Source organism: Spea bombifrons, chromosome 1 (genome assembly GCF_027358695.1).
Source record: "Spea bombifrons isolate aSpeBom1 chromosome 1, aSpeBom1.2.pri, whole genome shotgun sequence".
Taxonomy (NCBI): Eukaryota; Metazoa; Chordata; class Amphibia; order Anura; family Pelobatidae; genus Spea; species Spea bombifrons.
Window position 1 is genome coordinate 164,043,029 of NC_071087.1, and position 21,047 is coordinate 164,064,075.

General features: G+C 51.3%; 1 protein-coding gene across 3 annotated transcripts; it reads right to left on the reverse strand.

The window, feature by feature from the left end:
• Positions 1-863: 863 nt before the first annotated feature.
• DNAI1 (dynein axonemal intermediate chain 1) lies at positions 864-20,910 on the reverse strand. Of its 3 annotated transcripts, none has more exons than XM_053457984.1 (21): positions 20,848-20,910; positions 19,705-19,801; positions 19,360-19,434; positions 18,825-18,923; positions 18,294-18,374; positions 16,841-16,967; positions 16,639-16,709; positions 16,331-16,450; positions 16,198-16,257; positions 15,379-15,510; positions 14,701-14,785; positions 14,358-14,475; positions 13,389-13,432; positions 12,494-12,741; positions 11,757-11,846; positions 10,537-10,624; positions 9,674-9,753; positions 9,248-9,396; positions 6,350-6,449; positions 3,769-3,954; positions 864-983 (listed from the first exon to the last, which is right to left on the reverse strand). In XM_053457984.1, the coding sequence occupies exons 2-21, from the start codon at positions 19,738-19,740 to the stop codon at positions 891-893; spliced, it is 2,082 nt and encodes a 693-aa protein (XP_053313959.1). In that variant the 5' UTR covers positions 19,741-19,801; positions 20,848-20,910; the 3' UTR covers positions 864-890. The 3 variants fall into 3 exon arrangements, with proteins under 3 accessions (XP_053313959.1, XP_053313960.1, XP_053313961.1); XM_053457985.1 differs by having other exon boundaries at positions 19,705-19,778; positions 20,848-20,900; XM_053457986.1 differs by lacking the exon at positions 3,769-3,954 and having other exon boundaries at positions 870-983.
• Positions 20,911-21,047: the final 137 nt, after the last annotated feature.

Below are 21,047 nucleotides of genomic sequence, written 5' to 3' on the forward strand. Positions count from 1 at the left end.
TAGTGTATAGGGGCGTATAGTATACAGGGGCGTATAGTGTATAGGGGCGTATAGTATACAGGGGCGTATAGTGTATAGGGGCGTATAGTATATAGGGGCATATAGTGTATAGGGGCGTATAGTATACAGGGGCGTATAGTGTATAGGGGCGTATAGTATATAGGGGCATATAGTGTATAGGGGCGTATAGTATACAGGGGCGTATAGTGTATAGGGGCGTATAGTATATAGGGGCATATAGTGTATAGGGGTGTATAATGTATAGGGGCGTATAGTGTATAGGGGCGTATAGTGTATAGTGGCGTATAGTGTATAGGGGCGTATAGTGTATAGGGGCGTATAGTGTATAGGGGCGTATAGTGTATAGGGGCGTATAGTGTATAGTGGTGTATAGTGTATAGTGGTGTATAGTGGCGTATAGTGTATAGGGGCGTATAGTGTATAGGGGCGTATAGTATATAGGGGCGTATAGTGTATAGTGGTGTATAGTGTATAGTGGTGTATAGTGTATAGGGGCATATAGTGTATAGTGGTGTATAGTGTATAGGGGCATATAGTGTATAGGGGCGTATAGGGGCATTAGTGACAGGAATAGCGAGGGCCTCTCACTATCTCTTTACAGATCTCCGGTCAGACCTCACCTAGAGTAGTGGGTACAGTGCTGGACATCCCAGCTCCAGAATGATAACCACACGCTGGAGAGTTCAGAGGAGGCCAAGAAATAAAAGGGAAATCCCCCAGAAATTCCCCCCCACAGGGGCACGAAACAGCCGAGACGTTACCGACAGATGGTTTCAGTTAGAAATGTCTTTATTGTGTGAGTCGGGGGCGCTTGGGGTCCGGCCGGGGTGGGGGGTTACTTCGGGTTGGGGGTGCGCTTTATTCGGCCGTCACTTCTCCGGCTCTCTCACCAGGGACAGGAGTCTGTCCATTTTTGCCACTTCCACCTCCGGCCCCCGCTGGGTCTCCTGGCCTTTCTTTTCCTGGAATGAGAAGAGAAAAGTCATCAGGACTGGCGCTGAAGGGGTTAATAATAAAATACCCCCCTCGTGGCCCAATCCGCCCCGCACCATATCATAAGGTCGCAGTAGTCGGGCAGTTGCCCCGTGGCAGGTGGTCTGCACCCCCCCCCACTCTACTCACTGGGACTTATTCACTAAACAGGCAGTTTGGGAAGTTTCCACCCCCCCCCCGGTTGGCCCTGTACAATGTATAGGCAAAGCGCTCTGACTGCCCTATACATCGTGCAGGGCCTGCTCGGCCCTTATACAGTATGATGCCGGAGGGTAAAATCCCACTCCTGCCACCTGCTCACTACACCGGGTCACACTGGGGGGGGGGGCAACAACGTGGCAGATAAATCACCCTCTCTAATGTGGCCCTTCGGCCCCCGCCATCCCTACATATTGGACAGCTCCCTGTATTCGCATTATTTCTGCAGTCCCTGAGATGATTAAAATGGTCAGAGAAGCCGCGCGTTGATCCGCCGCCCGGCTGCTTCAGCAAAATCTTCATTCACAATAAACATTTCCAGATACAACCCGTAAATAGAAGGCTTTCAGAGCCCGAGCGGCCCATGCGCGGCCCCCGCCCACCGCTATTCACACAGGCCAGCGCGTTATCTATTAATTCGCATTCAGAAGGCAGGTGCCGGGGAGACAAAAGTATTAAAGCAGGCGGCGCAATCAGCGGAGATTATTCTGCGCGCTGCCGGGGAGGAAAAACGGCTATTAATGGGAAATAAACGATGTTATTAAACGATAACGTTCATTTTCTGGGTATCTGATGTCGTTTACTGGGCAGGGAAAATAGAGTGTGAGCTCTGGGACCGAGTGGGCACCCGTTACAGGTGGGCACGTAAATTCTGTTTGTGGCCCACATAAAAAACCACCTGCACCGGGCTGCGGATTTAGGGCGTTGTGCAGAGCAGCGGCTCGCGGGTCACAAAGCGTTTGTCGGAAGCGTCTCATCTACAAAGCGCCAAATCTCCTGCGTCTCGCGCACAAAAGGCTTTTATTCAACTATTTATAACGAGCTTCATCCGCCGCCCGGCGGGGGCTAATCCCCGCGCGTTTATCCGAACGGAGGCTTAATGCAACGGCCGGGGGCCAGGGGGGGCCGCGAGCGAATATCTGGTTTATAATCAGGGAATTAATCATGAATATAAAGCCCCGAAGCCTGACGGGGGAAATCACACTCAGCTCTCCGGGGGTTAATACCGTATTTTAGGTTTATTTTCAGGGAATGAGGTCGATTCTTTATTAACTATTTCTGCGCCAGAACCCGGTGAGCAGCGAGGGGCGGCTCCGCACACTCACTGTCTGTTTATTAATAATTAGGATTGTTTTTTTTGGGGGGGGGGCATTTCCATGGAAACCGTTTGGCGTGGCAGCGCTGGAGTCTTCGGAGGGACTGGCGGGTCAGTGATCGGGAGAGAGGGTCGTACTTCGGCAGATGGGTAATTACAGGGCACTGCGCATGCGCGGCTTCTCGCTGGGGGCAGATGCTTGGCGCTCTCAGGACTCTGATGATTACTTTTGCCCCCGGCGGGGTTTTAAGCAGAAAGTGAAATCGTAGCAGAGCGTCTCCGGCCCCCGTTAGCCGCGGTCTTTATAATGTTACCCCGCGGCCCCGGGGCCGTTACTCCCGCCCTGCGCTCTCCTCCCGTCTCCACGCATCCTGCGCTCTCGCCTGACACTTCACGTTATGCTCAGCGAGCGCTCTGTGGCCGTCACGCCGAGACCGCCCGGATCCGACAGGCTGTTAGTAAAATGAAACATGATGGGGATTTGGACGAGGGTCACGTGGCAAGGCAGCCGACAGACGGGGGTCTCTCCGACGGCAGCCGGGGGTCTCTCCGACGGAAGCCGACAGTCTCTCCAACGGCAGCCAACAGCCGGGGTCTCTCTGACGGCAGCCGACAGCCGGGGGTCTCTCCTGTAACCCTTCTAAGTCTAATGCATTCTATACACTGATCCGTGACCGGCAGTGACCCGGACGCCCTCGGCATGGTTACACGCGTGTCCCGTGTTATATCGAGCCCGTGTGATGCATGTCGTTCTGAAACATGCAGATGACAGAAGCCCCCGGAATGATGACCTGCGCGGGGTTAATAGGTAGTAGCCGAGCATCCGCCTCCCAGCCGGATTTGGCCGTATTAAGAAACACTCAATGTCTCTGATCCGCTTTAAATGGCATCAAAGAGCCGCCAGACACCTCCTCTGATCCCATAATCTGATTGGTCGCGCACGTTCCCGCGGCAGATGCCGCCTGCGATGAAGCGGCCGTACGTGGCAGATCCGGGCGACTTACAGGAGCCGCATGCCTTTCCTATACGGGGTTAAATCCCCTCACTGTACCAACCTCTACCACTTCTGCCTGGAGGCTGATCCACTTATACGAACTCCCCGATTGGCTCTGCTGATTGCACCACACTTTGGTGGAGTATGAGAGCTGAGAGTGATAGGAGTTTTAGCTCCATGCTGTGAGTCACGGGGGGTACTGCGAGCCGATGTAATGAATGCAGATTCCTGGGCGGAGGGATATAATGGAAACGCGGCCATCGCTGCCCCTTAATACCCTGCGGGGGGGGCGGGGGTACAGCGCTGTGTATATAGAGCGTCGGGGGGCACGGAGCGGCCGGCCGGTAAACATTATACAAGAAAAGCAGGAAATGAAATTCCATCAGATTCTGACGATGCCTCGGCTGAGGGTGCTGAGAGTTCCCCGCGCGCCCGTGGCCCCTCCCCCCGCCGGCGGCGCACTGACCTTCGGCATCTTCCGCAGGTTTGGCGACAGCTTCAGGCTAATGACGTGTCCTCGGTCGTCGCCCACAATGATGATGGGGTGCACGGGGTTAAACGCGATGTGGGTTAACTTGGTCTTTTTCTTGGCCACCACTGCCTGCTGGCAGATCGCCTCGTACTTACTGACGGACAGATCGAACACGTGGACCTGCGGGGACAACGGTCAGTGATGCACCCATTGTACAGCGCTACGGAATATGATGGCGCTATACAAAACAATTAATAATAATAATAAATAATAATAATAATATTAATAAATAATAATAATAATAATAATAATAAATAATAATAAACAATAAATAATAATAATTAATAAATAATAATAATAATAATAATAAATAATAATAATAATAAATAATAATAAACAATAAATAATAATAATAATTAATAAATAATAATAATAAATAATAATAATAATAAATAATAATAAACAATTAATAATAATAATAATAAATAATAAACAATAAATAATAATAATAATTAATAAATAATAATAATAACGTGTTAAACGGCAGGTTAACCCTCTCAATGCCGGGGGGAGCAGAGCTGCAAGAGACACGGTGCCGATTACCACGGTGGCACCTGTGTTAACTATTTAATAGCCACAGTCTGGATTGTGTGGGGTCAGATATACATCACGCCTGTACGTGACGGCCCCTGGCGGCCCCCGTCTTGTAGCCCATTTCTCCTGCTGTAAAGACTCAAACCTTAATCAGTCGTTGGTCTCGTCTTAGATTCAGGAGCCGTATGTCTATCCCATGCATGTTTAATACCCTCACTGTATTACCCTCTACCACTTCTGCTGGGAGGCTGTTCCACGTATCCACCACCCCTTCCATCCCATCTCAGCCTGTGACTCTCCGGCGTTAGATTCCGAGGTCACTCAGGAGAGCGCTCGCTGCGTTGTGATGAATATTTCATGCGGGTCGGGTGCGCTCGGCTCGCCTGTAAATTATTTAAAAGCTGGGACTTTGTGAACCTTTTCCTTTATATGTAAAATATTATACTGCATACGTTATACACGCGTGTGCACACGGTACAGTACAGAGATCTGATGTCACCTGTGTTCAAGCAGGGATTCCAGCTGTGATAAAGCAGGGAGGAAAGCACCAATCGGGACGCTCGGATATCATTAAATCCGAGGGGAATACGAGTCGGCCCCAGACTGTGACCCCAGAATCTGCCCCTTAAGCGGGGTAACCGGGAGCGGCGGGCCGAGCCGGTTACGGCATCAGAATGATCTAACAAGGGGCACAGCTGCATCGCCCCCCCCGGCCCACGCAGGATCCACCGGCCCCCAGCTGCTGCCACCTGCGCTGAGCCTCCAGACAGCGATGTGCATGCGGCGCCCTCACCTGGCCAGCGGACGGATCCACAAATAACGCGTCCCGAGAAAAAAAACATTCAGGAACCAAAGAAGAGACCAATAAAAGGAGACCGATGAGGCGCTAACTGCCTTCCACGCAGCGAGAGCAAAGCTCCGGCACTAAGTTACCCTCGGGGATTGCACCGGGGTATATACAGCTTTAACCCCTTTAGTGCCAGGAGTGTGATCCCTGCCTATATGTGCCCTCAATGCATCAGGCAGTGGCTTAGACTTCTGCCGCTAGCGACATGAACGGCGACGGTGAGAATAAGGCCGGCGGGAGACAGGCTTTCACCAGAAGGAACTTTTTGGGGGTATCCCCCCCCCCCAGTTGCACAAAGTGCCAGCTCTGCCCAGCGGACCAGCTGGGGACGTGCGGCTACTACCTGAACTCCATTATCCTATTGCAGCAAACCAGCCCCAACCACACAGGGGTCACAGCGGCTCCCAGCACTGTAGCCCTACAAAGGGACCAACGCCCCGTGCACGCTCTCCAGGGCCGGAGGAGAGAAGCCGCCAATATTACATGCCGCTCGGGATAGTGAGGCAGCCCATTGGCTAAACAAACTTCTCCACGCCCCCGAGGAACCACCAGGAAGGACGACAGGTGTGGGGCGGGAAAGGGAGAGGCCATGGAAAGAAAGAGACATGGAAAGGTGTGTGAAGGGGCAGCACGGGGCAGGTAAGCGCGCGGAGCCGATGTTTAGGGGCCCCAAATAACCGCAAACGAGAGAGAAAGCTCTCCATCCGGATTAAATGAACCCCTCGGGGGGCAGAATGTTTGTGGCCGCGGGGCTTTAATAATCCAGGCCCCAACACCCCTCCCCCGGCTCATTCGTCGTCACCATTCGTGAAACACATTACATTATGGAAATGCGATTGGACCCGCGGCAGCAGAGCTCACAATCCGAAAAGAACAAAAAGGGGCGCAGTGTGTGAGAGGCCGGGGGACCGGGCAACAACTGGCCCGTGGCTCAAACCGCCAGTCACAGCACACAAGAGAGACGGGGGAGAGAGACGGGGGAGAGGGAGAGAGAGACGGGGGGGGAGAGGGAGAGAGAGATGGGGGAGGGAGAGAGAGAGGGGGACGGGAGAGGAGAGACGGGGACAGCACAAATGATATTATACATGGAGAGGTCCGGGTAGAGACCGCACCGCGCGCCATCGCTTCACCTACCTTCCCATCTGTGGTAACGGCGGCAAAAACGGTGGAGGAGTAAGGAGCCCAAACCACGTCGCCCACCGCAGCGTTCAGATCAAATACAAACACCGGAGACCTGGGGGCGAGATCGTAAAGGGTTAAACCCAACACGATACCGGCCCCTGTATAATGTATAGATAAATCAGTGACCGGCCCCCTGTATAATGTATAGATAAATCAGTGACCGGCCCCCTGTATAATGTATAGATAAATCAGTGACCGGCCCCTGTATGATGTATAGATAAATCAGTGACCGGGCCCCTGTATAATGTATAGATACATCAGTGACCGGCCCCTGTATAATGTATAGATAAATCAGTGACCGGCCCCCTGTATAATATATAGATAAATCAGTGACCGGCCCCTGTATAATGTATAGATAAATCAGTGAGCCGGCCCCCTGTATAATGTATAGATAAATCAGTGACCGGCCCCTGTATGATGTATAGATAAATCAGTGACCGGCCCCCTGTATAATATATAGATAAATCAGTGACCGGCCCCTGTATGATGTATAGATAAATCAGTGACCGGCCCCCTGTATAATGTATAGATAAATCAGTGACCGGCCCCCTGTATAATGTATAGATAAATCAGTGACCGGGCCCCTGTATGATGTATAGATAAATCAGTGACCGGCCCCCTGTATAATATATAGATAAATCAGTGACCGGCCCCCTGTATAATATATAGATAAATCAGTGACCGGCCCCTGTATAATGTATAGATAAATCAGTGACCGGCCCCTGTATAACGTATAGATAAATCAGTGAGCCGGCCCCTGTATAATGTATAGATAAATCAGTGACCGGCCCCTGTATAATGTATAGATAAATCAGTGACCGGCCCCCTGTATAATGTATAGATAAATCAGTGACCGGCCCCTGTATAATGTATAGATAAATCAGTGACCGGCCCCCTGTATAATGTATAGATAAATCAGTGACCGGCCCCTGTATAATGTATAGATAAATCAGTGACCGGCCCCCTGTATAATGTATAGATAAATCAGTGACCGGCCCCTGTATAATGTATAGATAAATCAGTGACCGGCCCTCCTGTATAATGTATAGATAAATCAGTGACCGGCCCCCTGTATAATGTATAGATAAATCAGTGACCGGCCCCCTGTATAATGTATAGATAAATCAGTGAGCCGGCCCCCTGTATAATGTATTGATAAATCAGTGAGCCGGCCCCCTGTATAATGTATAGATAAATCAGCGAGCCGGCCCCTGTATACTGTATAGATAAATCAGTGTCCAGCCCCCTGTATAATGTATAGATAAATCAGTGACCGGCCCCTGTATAATGTATAGATAAATCAGTGACCGGCCCCTGTATAACGTATAGATAAATCAGTGAGCCGGCCCCTGTATAATGTATAGATAAATCAGTGACCGGCCCCTGTATAATGTATAGATAAATCAGTGACCGGCCCCTGTATAATGTATAGATAAATCAGTGACCGGCCCCTGTATAACGTATAGATAAATCAGCGAGCCGGGGCCCTGTATAATGTATAGATAAATCAGTGACCGGCCCCCTGTATAATGTATAGATAAATCAGTGACCGGCCCCCTGTATAATGTATAGATAAATCAGTGACCGGCCCCTTTATAATGTATAGATAAATCAGTGACCGGCCCCTGTATAATGTATAGATAAATCAGTGAGCCGGCCCCTGTATAATGTATAGATAAATCAGTGACCGGCCCCTGTATAATGTATAGATAAATCAGTGTCCAGCCCCCTGTATACTGTATAGATAAATCAGTGACCGGCCCCTGTATAATGTATAGATAAATCAGTGACCGGCCCCTGTATAATGTATAGATAAATCAGTGAGCCGGCCCCTGTATAATGTATAGATAAATCAGTGACCGGCCCCTGTATAATGTATAGATAAATCAGTGACCGGCCCCCTGTATAATGTATAGATAAATCAGTGACCGGCCCCTGTATAATGTATAGATAAATCAGTGACCGGCCCCCTGTATAATGTATAGATAAATCAGTGATCCGGCCCCTGTATAATGTATAGATAAATCAGTGACCGGCCCCTGTATAATGTATAGATAAATCCGTGACCGGCCCCTGTATAATGTATAGATAAATCAGTGACCGGCCCCTGTATAATGTATAGATAAATCCGTGACCGGCCCCTGTATAATGTATAGATAAATCCGTGACCGGCCCCTGTATAATGTATAGATAAATCAGTGTCCGGCCCCTGTATAATGTATAGATAAATCAGTGACCGGCCCCTGTATAATGTATAGATAAATCAGTGACCGGCCCCCTGTATAATGTATAGATAAATCAGTGACCGGCCCCTGTATAATGTATAGATAAATCAGTGACCGGCCCCTGTATAATGTATAGATAAATCAGTGACCGGCCCCCTGTATAGTGTATGGATAAGTCAATGATTGGCCCCTGTATAATGTATAGATAAATCAGTGACCGGCCCCCTGTATAATGTATAGATAAATCAGTGACCGGCCCCTGTATAATGTATAGATAAATCAGTGACCGGCCCCTGTATAATGTATAGATAAATCAGTGACCGGCCCCTGTATAATGTATAGATAAATCAGTGACCGGCCCCTGTATAATGTATAGATAAATCAGCGAGCCGGCCCCTGTATAATGTATAGATAAATCAGTGACCGGCCCCCTGTATAATGTATAGATAAATCAGTGACCGGCCCCCTGTATAATGTATAGATAAATCAGTGACCGGCCCCTGTATAATGTATAGATAAATCAGCTAGCCGGCCCCTGTATAATGTATAGATAAATCAGTGACCGGCCCCCTGTATAATGTATAGTTATATCAGTGAGCCGGCCCCCTGTGTAATGATGTCATACTTCACGTTGTGCTCCCAGATCTTGACCGTCCAATCAGAGCTGCAGGTGATGAAGACCTTGGGGTGGAAGGGGTTCCAGCGCACGGAGTCCACGGACAGGCTGTGAGCGTTGAACGTGTCGAGGAAGCGGCTGGAATACGCTTTAGAGCACTGAGGAGACACGGAGACGTTAGAGAGACCAAACCCCGCCTGTCCGGCCCCGGCCCCCACGCCTGGGGGGTTCTGCAGCTGCTAGTGACCCCCCCCGGGGCACATCGTACGGCGTGAGGAGCTCGGGCTGCCCAAAGAGCTTACAATCTACCAGGACAGGCAGGACTCGCGTCTCACGCGCCCCACAAAGTGATATCACGACGGAGGGGCTTCTAGTCACCCCAAAGGGGGCAGTTATCTGCGGTTACACGCAGCCAGGAGACACGCGTGGCATCACCTTGTGAACTTTTCCCTCCTCCGTTCCCACGAGGAATAAATAATCAATCTGTCCGTGGAAATCAAACGACGTCCCGCAGCCTGTGGGGAGAGAACACGGAGTGACACGGAGCGACACGGGGCGAGAACACGGAGCGTCACCGGGAGAGCAGAACACGGAGCGACACGGGGCGAGAACACGGAGCGTCACGAGGAGAGCAGAACCCAGAGCGACACGGGGCGAGAACACGCAGCGACACGGGGCGCGAACACGGAGCGACACGGGGCGCGAACACGGAGCGACACGGGGAGAGCAGAACCCAGAGCGACACGGGGCGAGAACACGCAGCGACTTGGGGCGCGAACACGGAGCGACACGGGGAGAGCAGAACACGGAGCGACGCGGGAAGAGCAGAACACGGAGCGACGCGGGAAGAGCAGAACACGGAGCGAAGCGGGGAGAGCAGAACACGGAGCGACGCGGGGAGAGCAGAACACGGAGCGACGCGGGGAGAGCAGAACACGGAGCGACGCGGGGAGAGCAGAACACGGAGCGACGCGGGGAGAGCAGAACACGGAGCGACGCGGGGAGAGCAGAACACGGAGCGACGCGGGGAGAGCAGAACACGGAGGGACGCGGGGAGAGCAGAACACGGAGGGACGCGGGGCGAGAACACGGAGGGACGCGGGGCGAGAACACGGAGGGACGCGGGGCGAGAACACGGAGCGACGCGGGGCGAGAACACGGAGCGACGCGGGGCGAGAACAGAACACGGAGCGACACGGGGAGAACAGAACACGGAGCGACACAGGGAGAACAGAACACGGAGCGACACGGAGAGAGCAGAACACGGAGTGATGCAGGGAGACATGGGGTCCACGTACCGTTTGCTTGCAGCGGGTATCCCTCGGCTCCGTGTCCCGGAGACCCCTCTGCGCTCAGCCTGATGACGTCGGCGTGGACGAGCTCGTTCTGCGGGGAGAGCGTGGCCCTTATATGTGAGAGCGGGCAGAGCGTGGCCCTTATATGTGAGAGCGGGCAGAGCGTGGCCCTTATATGTGAGAGTGGGCAGAGTGTGGCCCTTATATGTGAGAGCGGGCAGAGCGTGGCCCTCATATGTGACAGCGGGCAGAGCGTGGCCCTCATATGTGAGAGCGGGCAGAGCGTGGCCCTTATATGTGAGAGCGGGCAGAGCGTGGCCCTTATATGTGAGAGCGGGCAGAGCGTGGCCCTCATATGTGAGAGCGGGCAGAGCGTGGCCCTTATATGTGAGAGCGGGCAGAGCGTGGCCCTTATATGTGAGAGCGGGCAGAGCGTGGCCCTTATATGTGAGAGCGGGCAGAGCGTGGCCCTTATATGCGAGAGCGGGCAGAGCGTGGCACTTATATGTGAGAGTGGGGAGAGCGGGGCCCTTATATGTGAGAGCGGGGCCCTTATATGTGACAGCGGGCAGAGCGTGGCCCTCATATGTGACAGCGGGCAGAGCGTGGCCCTTATATGTGACAGCGGGCAGAGCGTGGCCCTTATATGTGAGTGCGGGCAGAGCGTGGCCCTTATATGTGACAGCGGGCAGAGCGTGGCCCTTATATGTGAGTGCGGGCAGAGCGTGGCCCTTATATGTGAGATCGGGCAGAGCGGGGCCCTTATATGTGTGAGCGGGGAGAGCGTGGCCCTTATATGTGAGAGCGGGCAGAGCGTGGCCCTTATATGTGAGAGCGGGCAGAGCGTGGTCCTTATATGTGAGAGCGGGCAGAGCGTGGCCCTTATATGTGACAGCGGGCAGAGCGTGGCCCTTATATGTGACAGCTGGCAGAGCGTGGCCCTTATATGTGACAGCGGGCAGAGCGTGGCCCTTATATGTGAGAGTGGGCAGAGCGTGGCCCTTATATGTGACAGCGGGCAGAGCGTGGCCCTTATATGTGACAGCGGGCAGAGCGTGGCCCTTATATGTGACAGCGGGCAGAGCGTGGCCTTCATATGTGAGAGTGGGGAGAGCGTGGCCCTTATATGTGAGAGCGGACAGAGCGTGGCCCTTATATGTGAGATCAGGCTAACGGGGCACACGCAGGAAGGGGCCACGCGTGGCGGGGTAGGGGCCGCTCACCTTCACTAAGGTCCAGGACACGACGCGGCCGTCCGAGGACACGGAGAAGAAGTTGAGGTTTTTGTCGCCGTCGTCTTTCTGCCATCTCACCTGAAACACACACCGCGAGATCCATAACCCGGCCCCGCGCGGCCCCGAGCCCCCCAACTTACAGCACGGCCGGCCCCACAGATACATCACCTTCCCGGACCGTGACCCCCCCAGCGGTCTCATAACACCGGCCCCTCCGGACAGCGCACGGAAACGTGGGACAGAGTCACTAAGCTGATGTGTAACGAGGTCGCGTCAGCCACACGAGGCTCCAGGTCACCAAATAAAGGGTTTTGACGTTTCTCGCAGACGGGAAATATTATTCCGCCCCGGGGCCATTGCGTCTGAAGCGCTATTCAGGTTACAGGGTTATTCGACCCCGCAAGGTGCAGCGGATTCGCTGTCTGAGCCGCGCATGCAGAGCCCAGGCCCAGCACGGGAGCTAAACGTATCTATACACATTCATTAACAACAGCGGATACGTAAGGTGCTGGGGAGGAATAACTGATCCTGTTGTAAAGTTGCTGAGAGAGAAGAAGAGAGAAAAAGATGGGAGAGAGACTGAGAGGATTGCGTGACGTCCGGCGCATTTATCTGCGACACGTACGTCTCCTCCCCAGCCTGGATCCATGTTATACGTGTATGCGTGTTACATGTATGTGCACTGAGCCCCCCCAGAGTGATGTCACACGCATCGACGGACTGACCTGCCACACCGGGTCCGTGTGTTTGCCGGACTTGGCGGAGCTCGTGAAGCTTGGCTGGGTCGCGGCCGCTTTGAGGTTGTAGATGGCCACGTTGCCGTCGTAGAAGCCCACGGCCACCAGGTAGGGATGCTCTGCGTGGACGTCCAGACACATGATCCCGCTGTCCGTGTCGAAGGCGTGCTCGGGGAACGACGGGTTCTTCAGGCTGTAGAGGAGAAGCATCCCCCGGCCCTGCTTCACGAAGTCATCTGCGGGAAAGGAGCGGCAGGTCACGGGGCAAGCGAGGTCAGGCCGTGCGGCACCCGGGGGCCACGGCAGATATTACCCCCCCCATACGCCCGGCGCAGGTCTCTGCCGCTTATTACATTAATGTTTCCGCATACCTTGCAGACAGATAGTATACTCTGTGAGAGACGGCGGTATACTCCGTGAGAGAGCGGCATACTTATTATTAACGTGCCCGATATATATTCCTGTAAAATGTATAGGGAGCCCAGAGGGGCCGCTGGGGACACCCCAGAGGAATCTCTGTTCATATTGGGGACACAAAATAAATAAATATTTTTTTTTTTAAAACCTGGTCCTGAAAGGGTTAAAGAATAGACCCCGCCCCCCGGACGATTAGCGCTGGATATATGCACATATAAACCATAACCTCCCCAACAGCGACACCTAGTGGCAAACCCGAGGAGTGCAACTCCTAACACTGCCGCTGCGCTCTGCATCTCCTCTTTAACCCCTTGCTACCTGTACTGTCCGGCGCTATATAAAACAATAAATAATAATAATGTTTTGGATGTATGTGGATTAAGGAAAGCCGTGACTATCACGATGTATGTTTACGAGCCGATTAGAACCCCGCAGAGCCGTCGCTCCTATAATGACTGAAACTTACAGGAACCGAGGCCGACGGCGAACAGATCCTTGTACTTCGGGCTCCTAAAAAAAAAAGAAAGAAATACGATGAATAATGAATGCGCAGAACACGGGAAAAAATCACAGCGATTATTAGTGATAATAATTCCCCATTATTAGCAGGGATCCAAGATACGGCAATCGTATGACTACTCCCATCACCTCGAGACACCAGCCAGAATAACCCAACCAGCTACTTCCAGCTACGTGCGGCGACGGCAGCGGCCAGGAGATAAAAGCGGCAGTTACATTTACAGGAGATATTCACCCTACAGATACCTCCGATCTCCTTAAAAATACCCCAAGGACAACCAAGGGGGCAGTTCACTTTCCTGTTACATGCACGGCTCTGGAACAGCTTCCCTCCATCAGGGCAGGAGAGGACAGCTCGACGGAAACTAAAAACGTGGCTCTTTCAGGGGTTTTCCAGCCGTCGACCCTCCTCTCCTACGCTCTCTCTGATTGAGATCAGGGTACAGTAACACGGCGTGTGTAATACCCCCACTCACCAGCAGAGGGCAGTTACTGAGATCAGGGTACAGTAACACGGCGTGTGTAATACCCCCACTCAGCAGCAGAGGGCAGTTACTGAGATCAGGGTACAGTAACACAGCGTGTGTAATACCCCCACTCACCAGCAGAGGGCAGTTATTGAGATCAGGGTACAGTAACACGGCATGTGTAATACCCCCACTCACCAGCAGAGGGCAGTTACTGAGATCAGGGTACAGTAACACGGCGTGTGTAATACCCCCACTCACCAGCAGAGGGCAGTTACTGAGATCAGGGTACAGTAACACGGCGTGTGTAATACCCCACTCACCAGCAGAGGGCAGTTATTGAGATCAGGGTACAGTAACACGGCATGTGTAATACCCCCACTCACCAGCAGAGGGCAGTTACTGAGATCAGGGTACAGTAACACAGCGTGTGTAATACCCTCACTCACCAGCAGAGGGCAGTCACTGCCAGCCGCTTCGCCTTCTCGTACTGGAACTTCCAGAGGGGCAGTAACGTTCCGTCATGATCTCTGAACTCATCCGAAACGTCTTCAAAATACTTAAAGTCTAAAGAACGGAGGAGAAAACGAGACAAGGAATACTGTAACGCCGGGTATAATAGACGGGGGTGGGGTTATCTCACAGAAGTAGTTGGTTCATGGAGTAGTCACCTGGCAGGAGTGATAGGGAATTGGATAGACTCATTCCTCCCACTCCTAACCGTAACATTGTCATGGCCTCTGCTGATGCTCCGTAAAATAGATTAAATATAAATTGCCTCGTTTTGCGTACCTTGTGTGATGTCATCAAACGTGTTTTGATTCACCATCCTCTCCATAATCTTACTTGATTTTGCCACCTTGCTGATGTCATCGCTCTGAACGGAAAAGAGATAAAGAGCGCTTTACCGACCAATATCATTACTGGGCTATTCATAAAAAATAAAATATATTCATATAATAATAAAATAATAAAATATATTAATATAATAATAAAAAATATTCATATAATAATAATACAATAATATAACAATAGAAAAATCATATAATAGAATATAATAATAAGATATATTTATATAATAAAATATATTCATATAATAATAATACAATAATAATAATAAAATATATTAATATAATAACAATACAATAATATAATAGAATAATAATAATAAAATATATTAATATAATAATACAATAATAGAATAATAATACAATAATATAATATAATAATAATAAAATATATTAATATAATAATAATACAATAATATAATAGAATAATAGTAAAATATATTAATATGAGCCCCGATCCTTAATATCTTTACTGGATACATGAAGCAGCCGCGACATCTGATCCGAGCCGTATTCCCACTCACTGTCCGCTGCTTTATGAATTCGTGGATCTGCCCTTCTGCCCCTTGCCGTTTTGTGGTTAAACTGCCCCCTACCAGCCCCTGCATTATTCAGCCCCCACCTGAGACTCGGTTGTGGGCAGTCTCCGTCTGGAAGGGGTATCCTCATCCTTTTTGGGGGCCGGCGCCTTCTGCTTCTCCTTGAGTTTCTCCTGTTTGTGCAGCTCCTCGGCGTACGCATCATAGATCTCCCACTGCGAAGAAACCCAAGCTTCAGGAGAACAGCCGCTGGGGGTGGGGGTAAAAGGGGGAGCTCATATAGGAGAGTGGGGGTATAAATGGATGGGGTAAAAGGGGGAGCTGATATAGGAAGGTGGGGGTATAAATGGTTGGGTAAAAGGGAGAGCTGATATAGGAGAGTGGGGTATAAATGGATGGGGGTAAAAGGGGGAGCTGATATAGGAGAGTGGGGTATAAATGGATGGGGGTAAAAGGGGGAGCTGATATAGGAGAGTGGGGGTATAAATGGATGGGGGTAAAAGGGGGAGCTGATATAGGAGAGTGGGGGTATAAATGGATGGGGTAAAAGGGGAAGCTGATATAGGAGAGTGGGGGTATAAATGGATGGGGGTAAAAGGGGGAGCTGATATAAGAGAGTGGGGGTATAAATGGATGGGGTAAAAGGGGGAGCTGATATAGGAGAGTGGGGGTATAAATGGATGGGGTAAAAGGGGAAGCTGATATAGGAGAGTGGGGGTATTAATCTCATGTAGCCACGACTCATACAACTGCTGGCAACGAAGTATTTGTGCTGCTTTATACTGGGTCCCCCCCTGGCCCCTACTAAATCCTGGGCCCTGGGCGAAGGGCCCGGTACCTGGAATATGCAGGGGTAACGGGGCAGTTAATGGAGGAAGGTGTGTGGTCGTTGTGGGAATTACCTGGTTGGCAGTGGCTGAAAAGGTTTCCCGAGGCGGAGGTTCTGTCTGCGAAGCTCTTTCCTGGAACAGAAATGAGACTGCTGAGTCCTTGACCTGGCTCTGGGTGGTTGGCACAGGGGCAGGACACACTTACCCTCAGGGGGTTGTTAAATGTCTGGGAGGCGCGTTCACTGAAGTTAAACTGGTTGGTGAGTTTCCGTTCCTTTTTGTGCCTCTGCGTCTCCTCGGCTTCTGCTCCTCCATCGCCGGCCGCCTGCGGGGAAGGCACTCGGATCAGAGCGAAATACGCAGCGATCAGACACAGGGAATGCAGCCCTGCAACCCCAGCCCCCCAGCCGCAGATGGGGTCCTCGACTCTCGGGTTTATATGTAAATGAGGTGAGGTCTGAGCCGCACAGTGACCCCGGAACCCTCTCTCGAGACCCCCGTTTGGATCAGTACCGGAGACTCTGGTTTCCCCTCGGAGTCCTTCTCTGCCGGTTCCGCTGCGGCTGCTTCGCTTGGCGTTGACTCTAAAGAAAAGAACAAAACACGGCTTTACACCCGTCTATCCCGCAGAACGCAGATCGAGAAGCATCAGCCCGGGAGCGGGCGACCAGACGCCACCATATCTGTTCATTTATCTGCGTGGAGCCAGACCCACCTTCTGTAACGCCCATGCGCGCTCTCTGCCGGCGAGCTTCGTCTGAATCTTTGTGCAGCATGTTCCCGTCTAAAGAGAAGTGGACGGCCAGCTGATCCACCGCGCTCACCGGCTTGTACGCCCGCTCCTGCGCGACAAACACCGGAGACTCGTACAACATACACAAAACATATATATCATACACACACCATACACATATACATCATACACATTATACACATACATAGATCATACATCATACACATATATATCACACACACACACATATATATATATCATACACATTATACACACATATATTATTCACATATATCATACACACACACATTATACACATTTATATCATACACATTAATATATCATACACATACCATACACAGATCATACATCATACACATATATCATACACATATATCATACACATATATATCACACACACACATAAATATATCATACACACACATATATTATACACATATATATATCATACATCATACACCTTATACACATATATATCATACACATTATACACACATCCATCATACACACACATATATTATACACATATATATCACACACACACACACACACATATATCATACACATTATACACACATATATTATTCACATATATCATACACACACACATTATACACATATATATCATACACATTAATATATCATACACATACCATACACATACATAGATCATACATCATACACATATATCATACACATATATAAATATATCATACACACACATATATTATACACATATATATATCATACATCATACACATATATATCACACACACACATATAAATATATCATACACACACATATATTATACACATATATATATCATACATCATACACCTTATACACATATATATCATACACATTATACACACATCCATCATACACACACATATATTATACACATATATATCACACACACACACACATATATCATACACATTGTACACAAACATATATCATACACACATATATATATATATCATACACATTATACCTCTAGTGTTAGATTCTGGTCTCTTGTAACTTTTCTCCTCCTTTGAAATAAATTCCCTCCCGTCCTCTGTTTAATTTAAACGTCTCTTCTACGCTCCCCCCCCCCGTCTCTTCTACACCCCCCCCGTCTCTTCTACACCCCCCCCTGTCTCTTCTAGGCCCCCCCCATCTCTTCTCTTCTCTCCTCTGAGCCGGAGATTGAGATCTCTCTTTCCTGATCGTTTTTACCCCACAAACTGCTCCCCATTTTAATCGGTCTCCTCTGAAGTCTCCAGAACTGTCTCCACTACTCTAGGCGAGGTCTGACCAGAACCGTCAGATTAAATGTTGATATTCAGGCCCATCTCGTATGGTTTTGCTCCGTTTGGACTCTTGTTTGGGGGGCTCCGGTGGTCCTTTGCCCTCGGCAGGGTCACTCACTTTAAAGCTGTATCTGACGATGTTCTGGGGCGCGTGGGGGTTGTTGGCCGTCAGGATGCGAGTGAATTCTTCTTTCAGCTCCTTTGGGGGGGGAAAAAAATCATCAACGAGGGAAATAAGAAAACGTTCCAGGCGCACAGATCACGCCGGACACACTGATCGGAGACGGCTGGTACCCCCGGGACGGCCCATGCGGGGGGCCGAGGATGACAAGGCTGCCTATGGGGCATTGAGTTCTTGTTCGAGACGGGGGGGCTTTCCGACTCCTGCCCCACCAGCACAGAATCCCGAGCGCAGAGATACCCGGCACTGCTGGTAACAGCTGGTGGCGGGGCGAGCCGGGCACGGCGCCCCCTCTGGCTCTTCATGGCATGTATTGGCGAAGCCGGGAGTTTGCAGGAGATGTGAGCGCTACTCAGGTGACTCAAATATAATTCTGTGCAAGGTTCAGACGCACTACTCGTGTTTAGTGAATAAAGCCCAGTGGGTTAAAGCACTACATAAAGCGGGGGGGGGGGGGGTCGCACTCACGGCTTCAGTCAGCTGCAGCTGGTCGGGCGGCTTGGTCAGCGCCCTGGGCTGGGAGTATTCATCGGCTCCGTCCCCCATCTCCGTCGCGTCATCTTCTTCCTGACCGAGAGACGACATCCATAAAGAGACAATTCACAGCGACGACGCGAACCCTGACGGCACCCGCTGCTGCCGGCGCACAAAAGGGGGCGACGCCATTAATACGCCATTAATACGGGGGCAAACCCCATTTACCCCAAAAGGTCTCTTTATCGAGAGCCCAAAAGCATTACGGCCCGATGGTCTCAGCAGGACACGGCAGGATCCCTCCGCTACATAGTCCATGAGACAAACCTCAGGGGTGACCCCGTCTGACGTCACAGAGACGCCCGCGCGGGTGGAAGTCACCGGGACCCGCGCATGGATCGGTCTCGGGTGTCTCTTTGGAGATGCTCTGGGTTGAGCAGAACGCGAGTCTTGGGACGCTTTGCCTGCTACGAGACCCCTCTATGAAAGCCCGCAGTTTGCCCCCCTGGTGGGCAGACGTTTAGCTTACCCTCTTCTTTGCCACTTGCTTTGGCGGTTTGGGGGCAATCGACTTCTGTGTCTGGACGGGCGCCGCCGCGATACTCTGCAAGGGAACAACATTCAGTGTTTATTGCCCCACGGTAATACTGCCCCTATGGACCACAAACCTTTTATTTGGATTTGACACACAGTGGCTGTGGACAGGGCCCGACAGGAGGCACGGGGGCCGACAGGAGGCACGGGGGCCGACGGAGGGCACGGGGGGGCGACGGAGGGCACGGGGGGCGACGGAGGGCACGGGGGCCGACGGGGGCCCAGTAAGAAGGGTGGAGAGTAAAGGATCTCCAAGCGTCCTGTGGACGGGTCACCCTACCTGTTTCGGCTTGGTGGGCACCGTCCGGGTTGGCATGGTTACTGGTCAGGGTTGGAAGGTCTTCTTCAGGGAATCTGGATCAGAGGAGGCAGTTAGTCTGTAACAAGAAGAGAGGTCTCTGCGTGCGGCTAAACCCCGGCCGCGCATGGTCACGTGCATAAACTACTCCTTTAGCAGCAAAACAGACCCCAAACCAACGCAAATGTTCCGAGTCCAGGCGGAGCTCCGACGGCGCCCGGGAATGCATTAACCGGACAGCGACCGCACAACCGCCAACCGGCCCGCGTGCCGGGGGGTCAGAGCTCCCAACCCAACTCATTAATATTAATACCCAGCCGTTAACGCACGGTAACTCCGCTTAATCGATACAGAGAGCCGGGCCAGAGAGGGGCGCTACTACTTTACAAGGGTGAGATTAGAGGCGTGGCTGGGGGTTTCTGTGTTACTAAGTGGGGTATATATTAGAAGAATAATGTATTTATTTACCCCGTTTAATTGAATAAGCCATTTCCTGCTGTTTCTATACACATTATTGGGGCAATTCCTGGTGCCCCTAACCACACCCCCTAATACAAAAGAGGGGGCAGTTCAGGGAAGGATCATGCTGGTGAGGCAATAGAACTGGTGTCAAACTGGGGGTAACTACAGAACATTACCAGATACCCCAGTGACAACTGCCCCATACCCCAGTAACAAAGCCTAAAAACCCGGGAGCGCAGAAAGATACCCCCGGGAGCGCAGAAAGATACCCCCGGGAGCGCAGAAAGATACCCCCGGGAGCGCAGAAAGATACCCCCGGGAGCGCAGAAAGACACCCCCGGGAGCGCAGACAGACACCCCCGGGAGCGCAGACAGACACCCCCGGGAGCGCAGACAGACACCCCCGGGAGCGCAGAAAGACACCCCCGGGAGCGCAGACAGACACCCCCGGGAGCGCAGACAGACACCCCCGGGAGCGCAGACAGACACCCCCGGGAGCGCAGACAGACACCCCCGGGAGCGCAGACAGACACCCCCGGGAGCGCAGACAGACACCCTCGAGAGAAAGTCCGGAGAAACTGCCCCCCGCCCATGAATTTCTCCGTGGCTCTATAAATAAATCGCATTTTTCCCGGACCGGGGTATATAGAAAGATATACTTACCCGAACCGTACACGCTGCCGCTGGACCGGAAGTTGATGTTTGTTGCCATGGCAGCTAGGTCCGCGACCAGTTTGTTGTCGAGAAAAGAAGGAGGGGCTTTTAGTTGTGTTTCTGTCACCATTGGGTTTCTGAGCGCCCTATTGGGCGGCGATCGGTTCCCATGGATACACAGAATGCGTTGAGTAGAGAGTGAGAAAAAG

Excerpts from the sequence above, each read along its gene's own strand:
- DNAI1 (XM_053457984.1), bottom strand. The coding sequence starts at position 19,740 with ATGCCAACCCGGACGGTGCCCACCAAGCCGAAACAG. Across the intron at positions 15,511-16,197 it reads TTTCAGCCACTGCCAACCAG|TGGGAGATCTATGATGCGTA; the intron begins GTAATTCCCACA and ends GTTTCTTCGCAG. Across the intron at positions 14,476-14,700 it reads GTTTGATGACATCACACAAG|ACTTTAAGTATTTTGAAGAC; the intron begins GTACGCAAAACG and ends TCCGTTCTTTAG.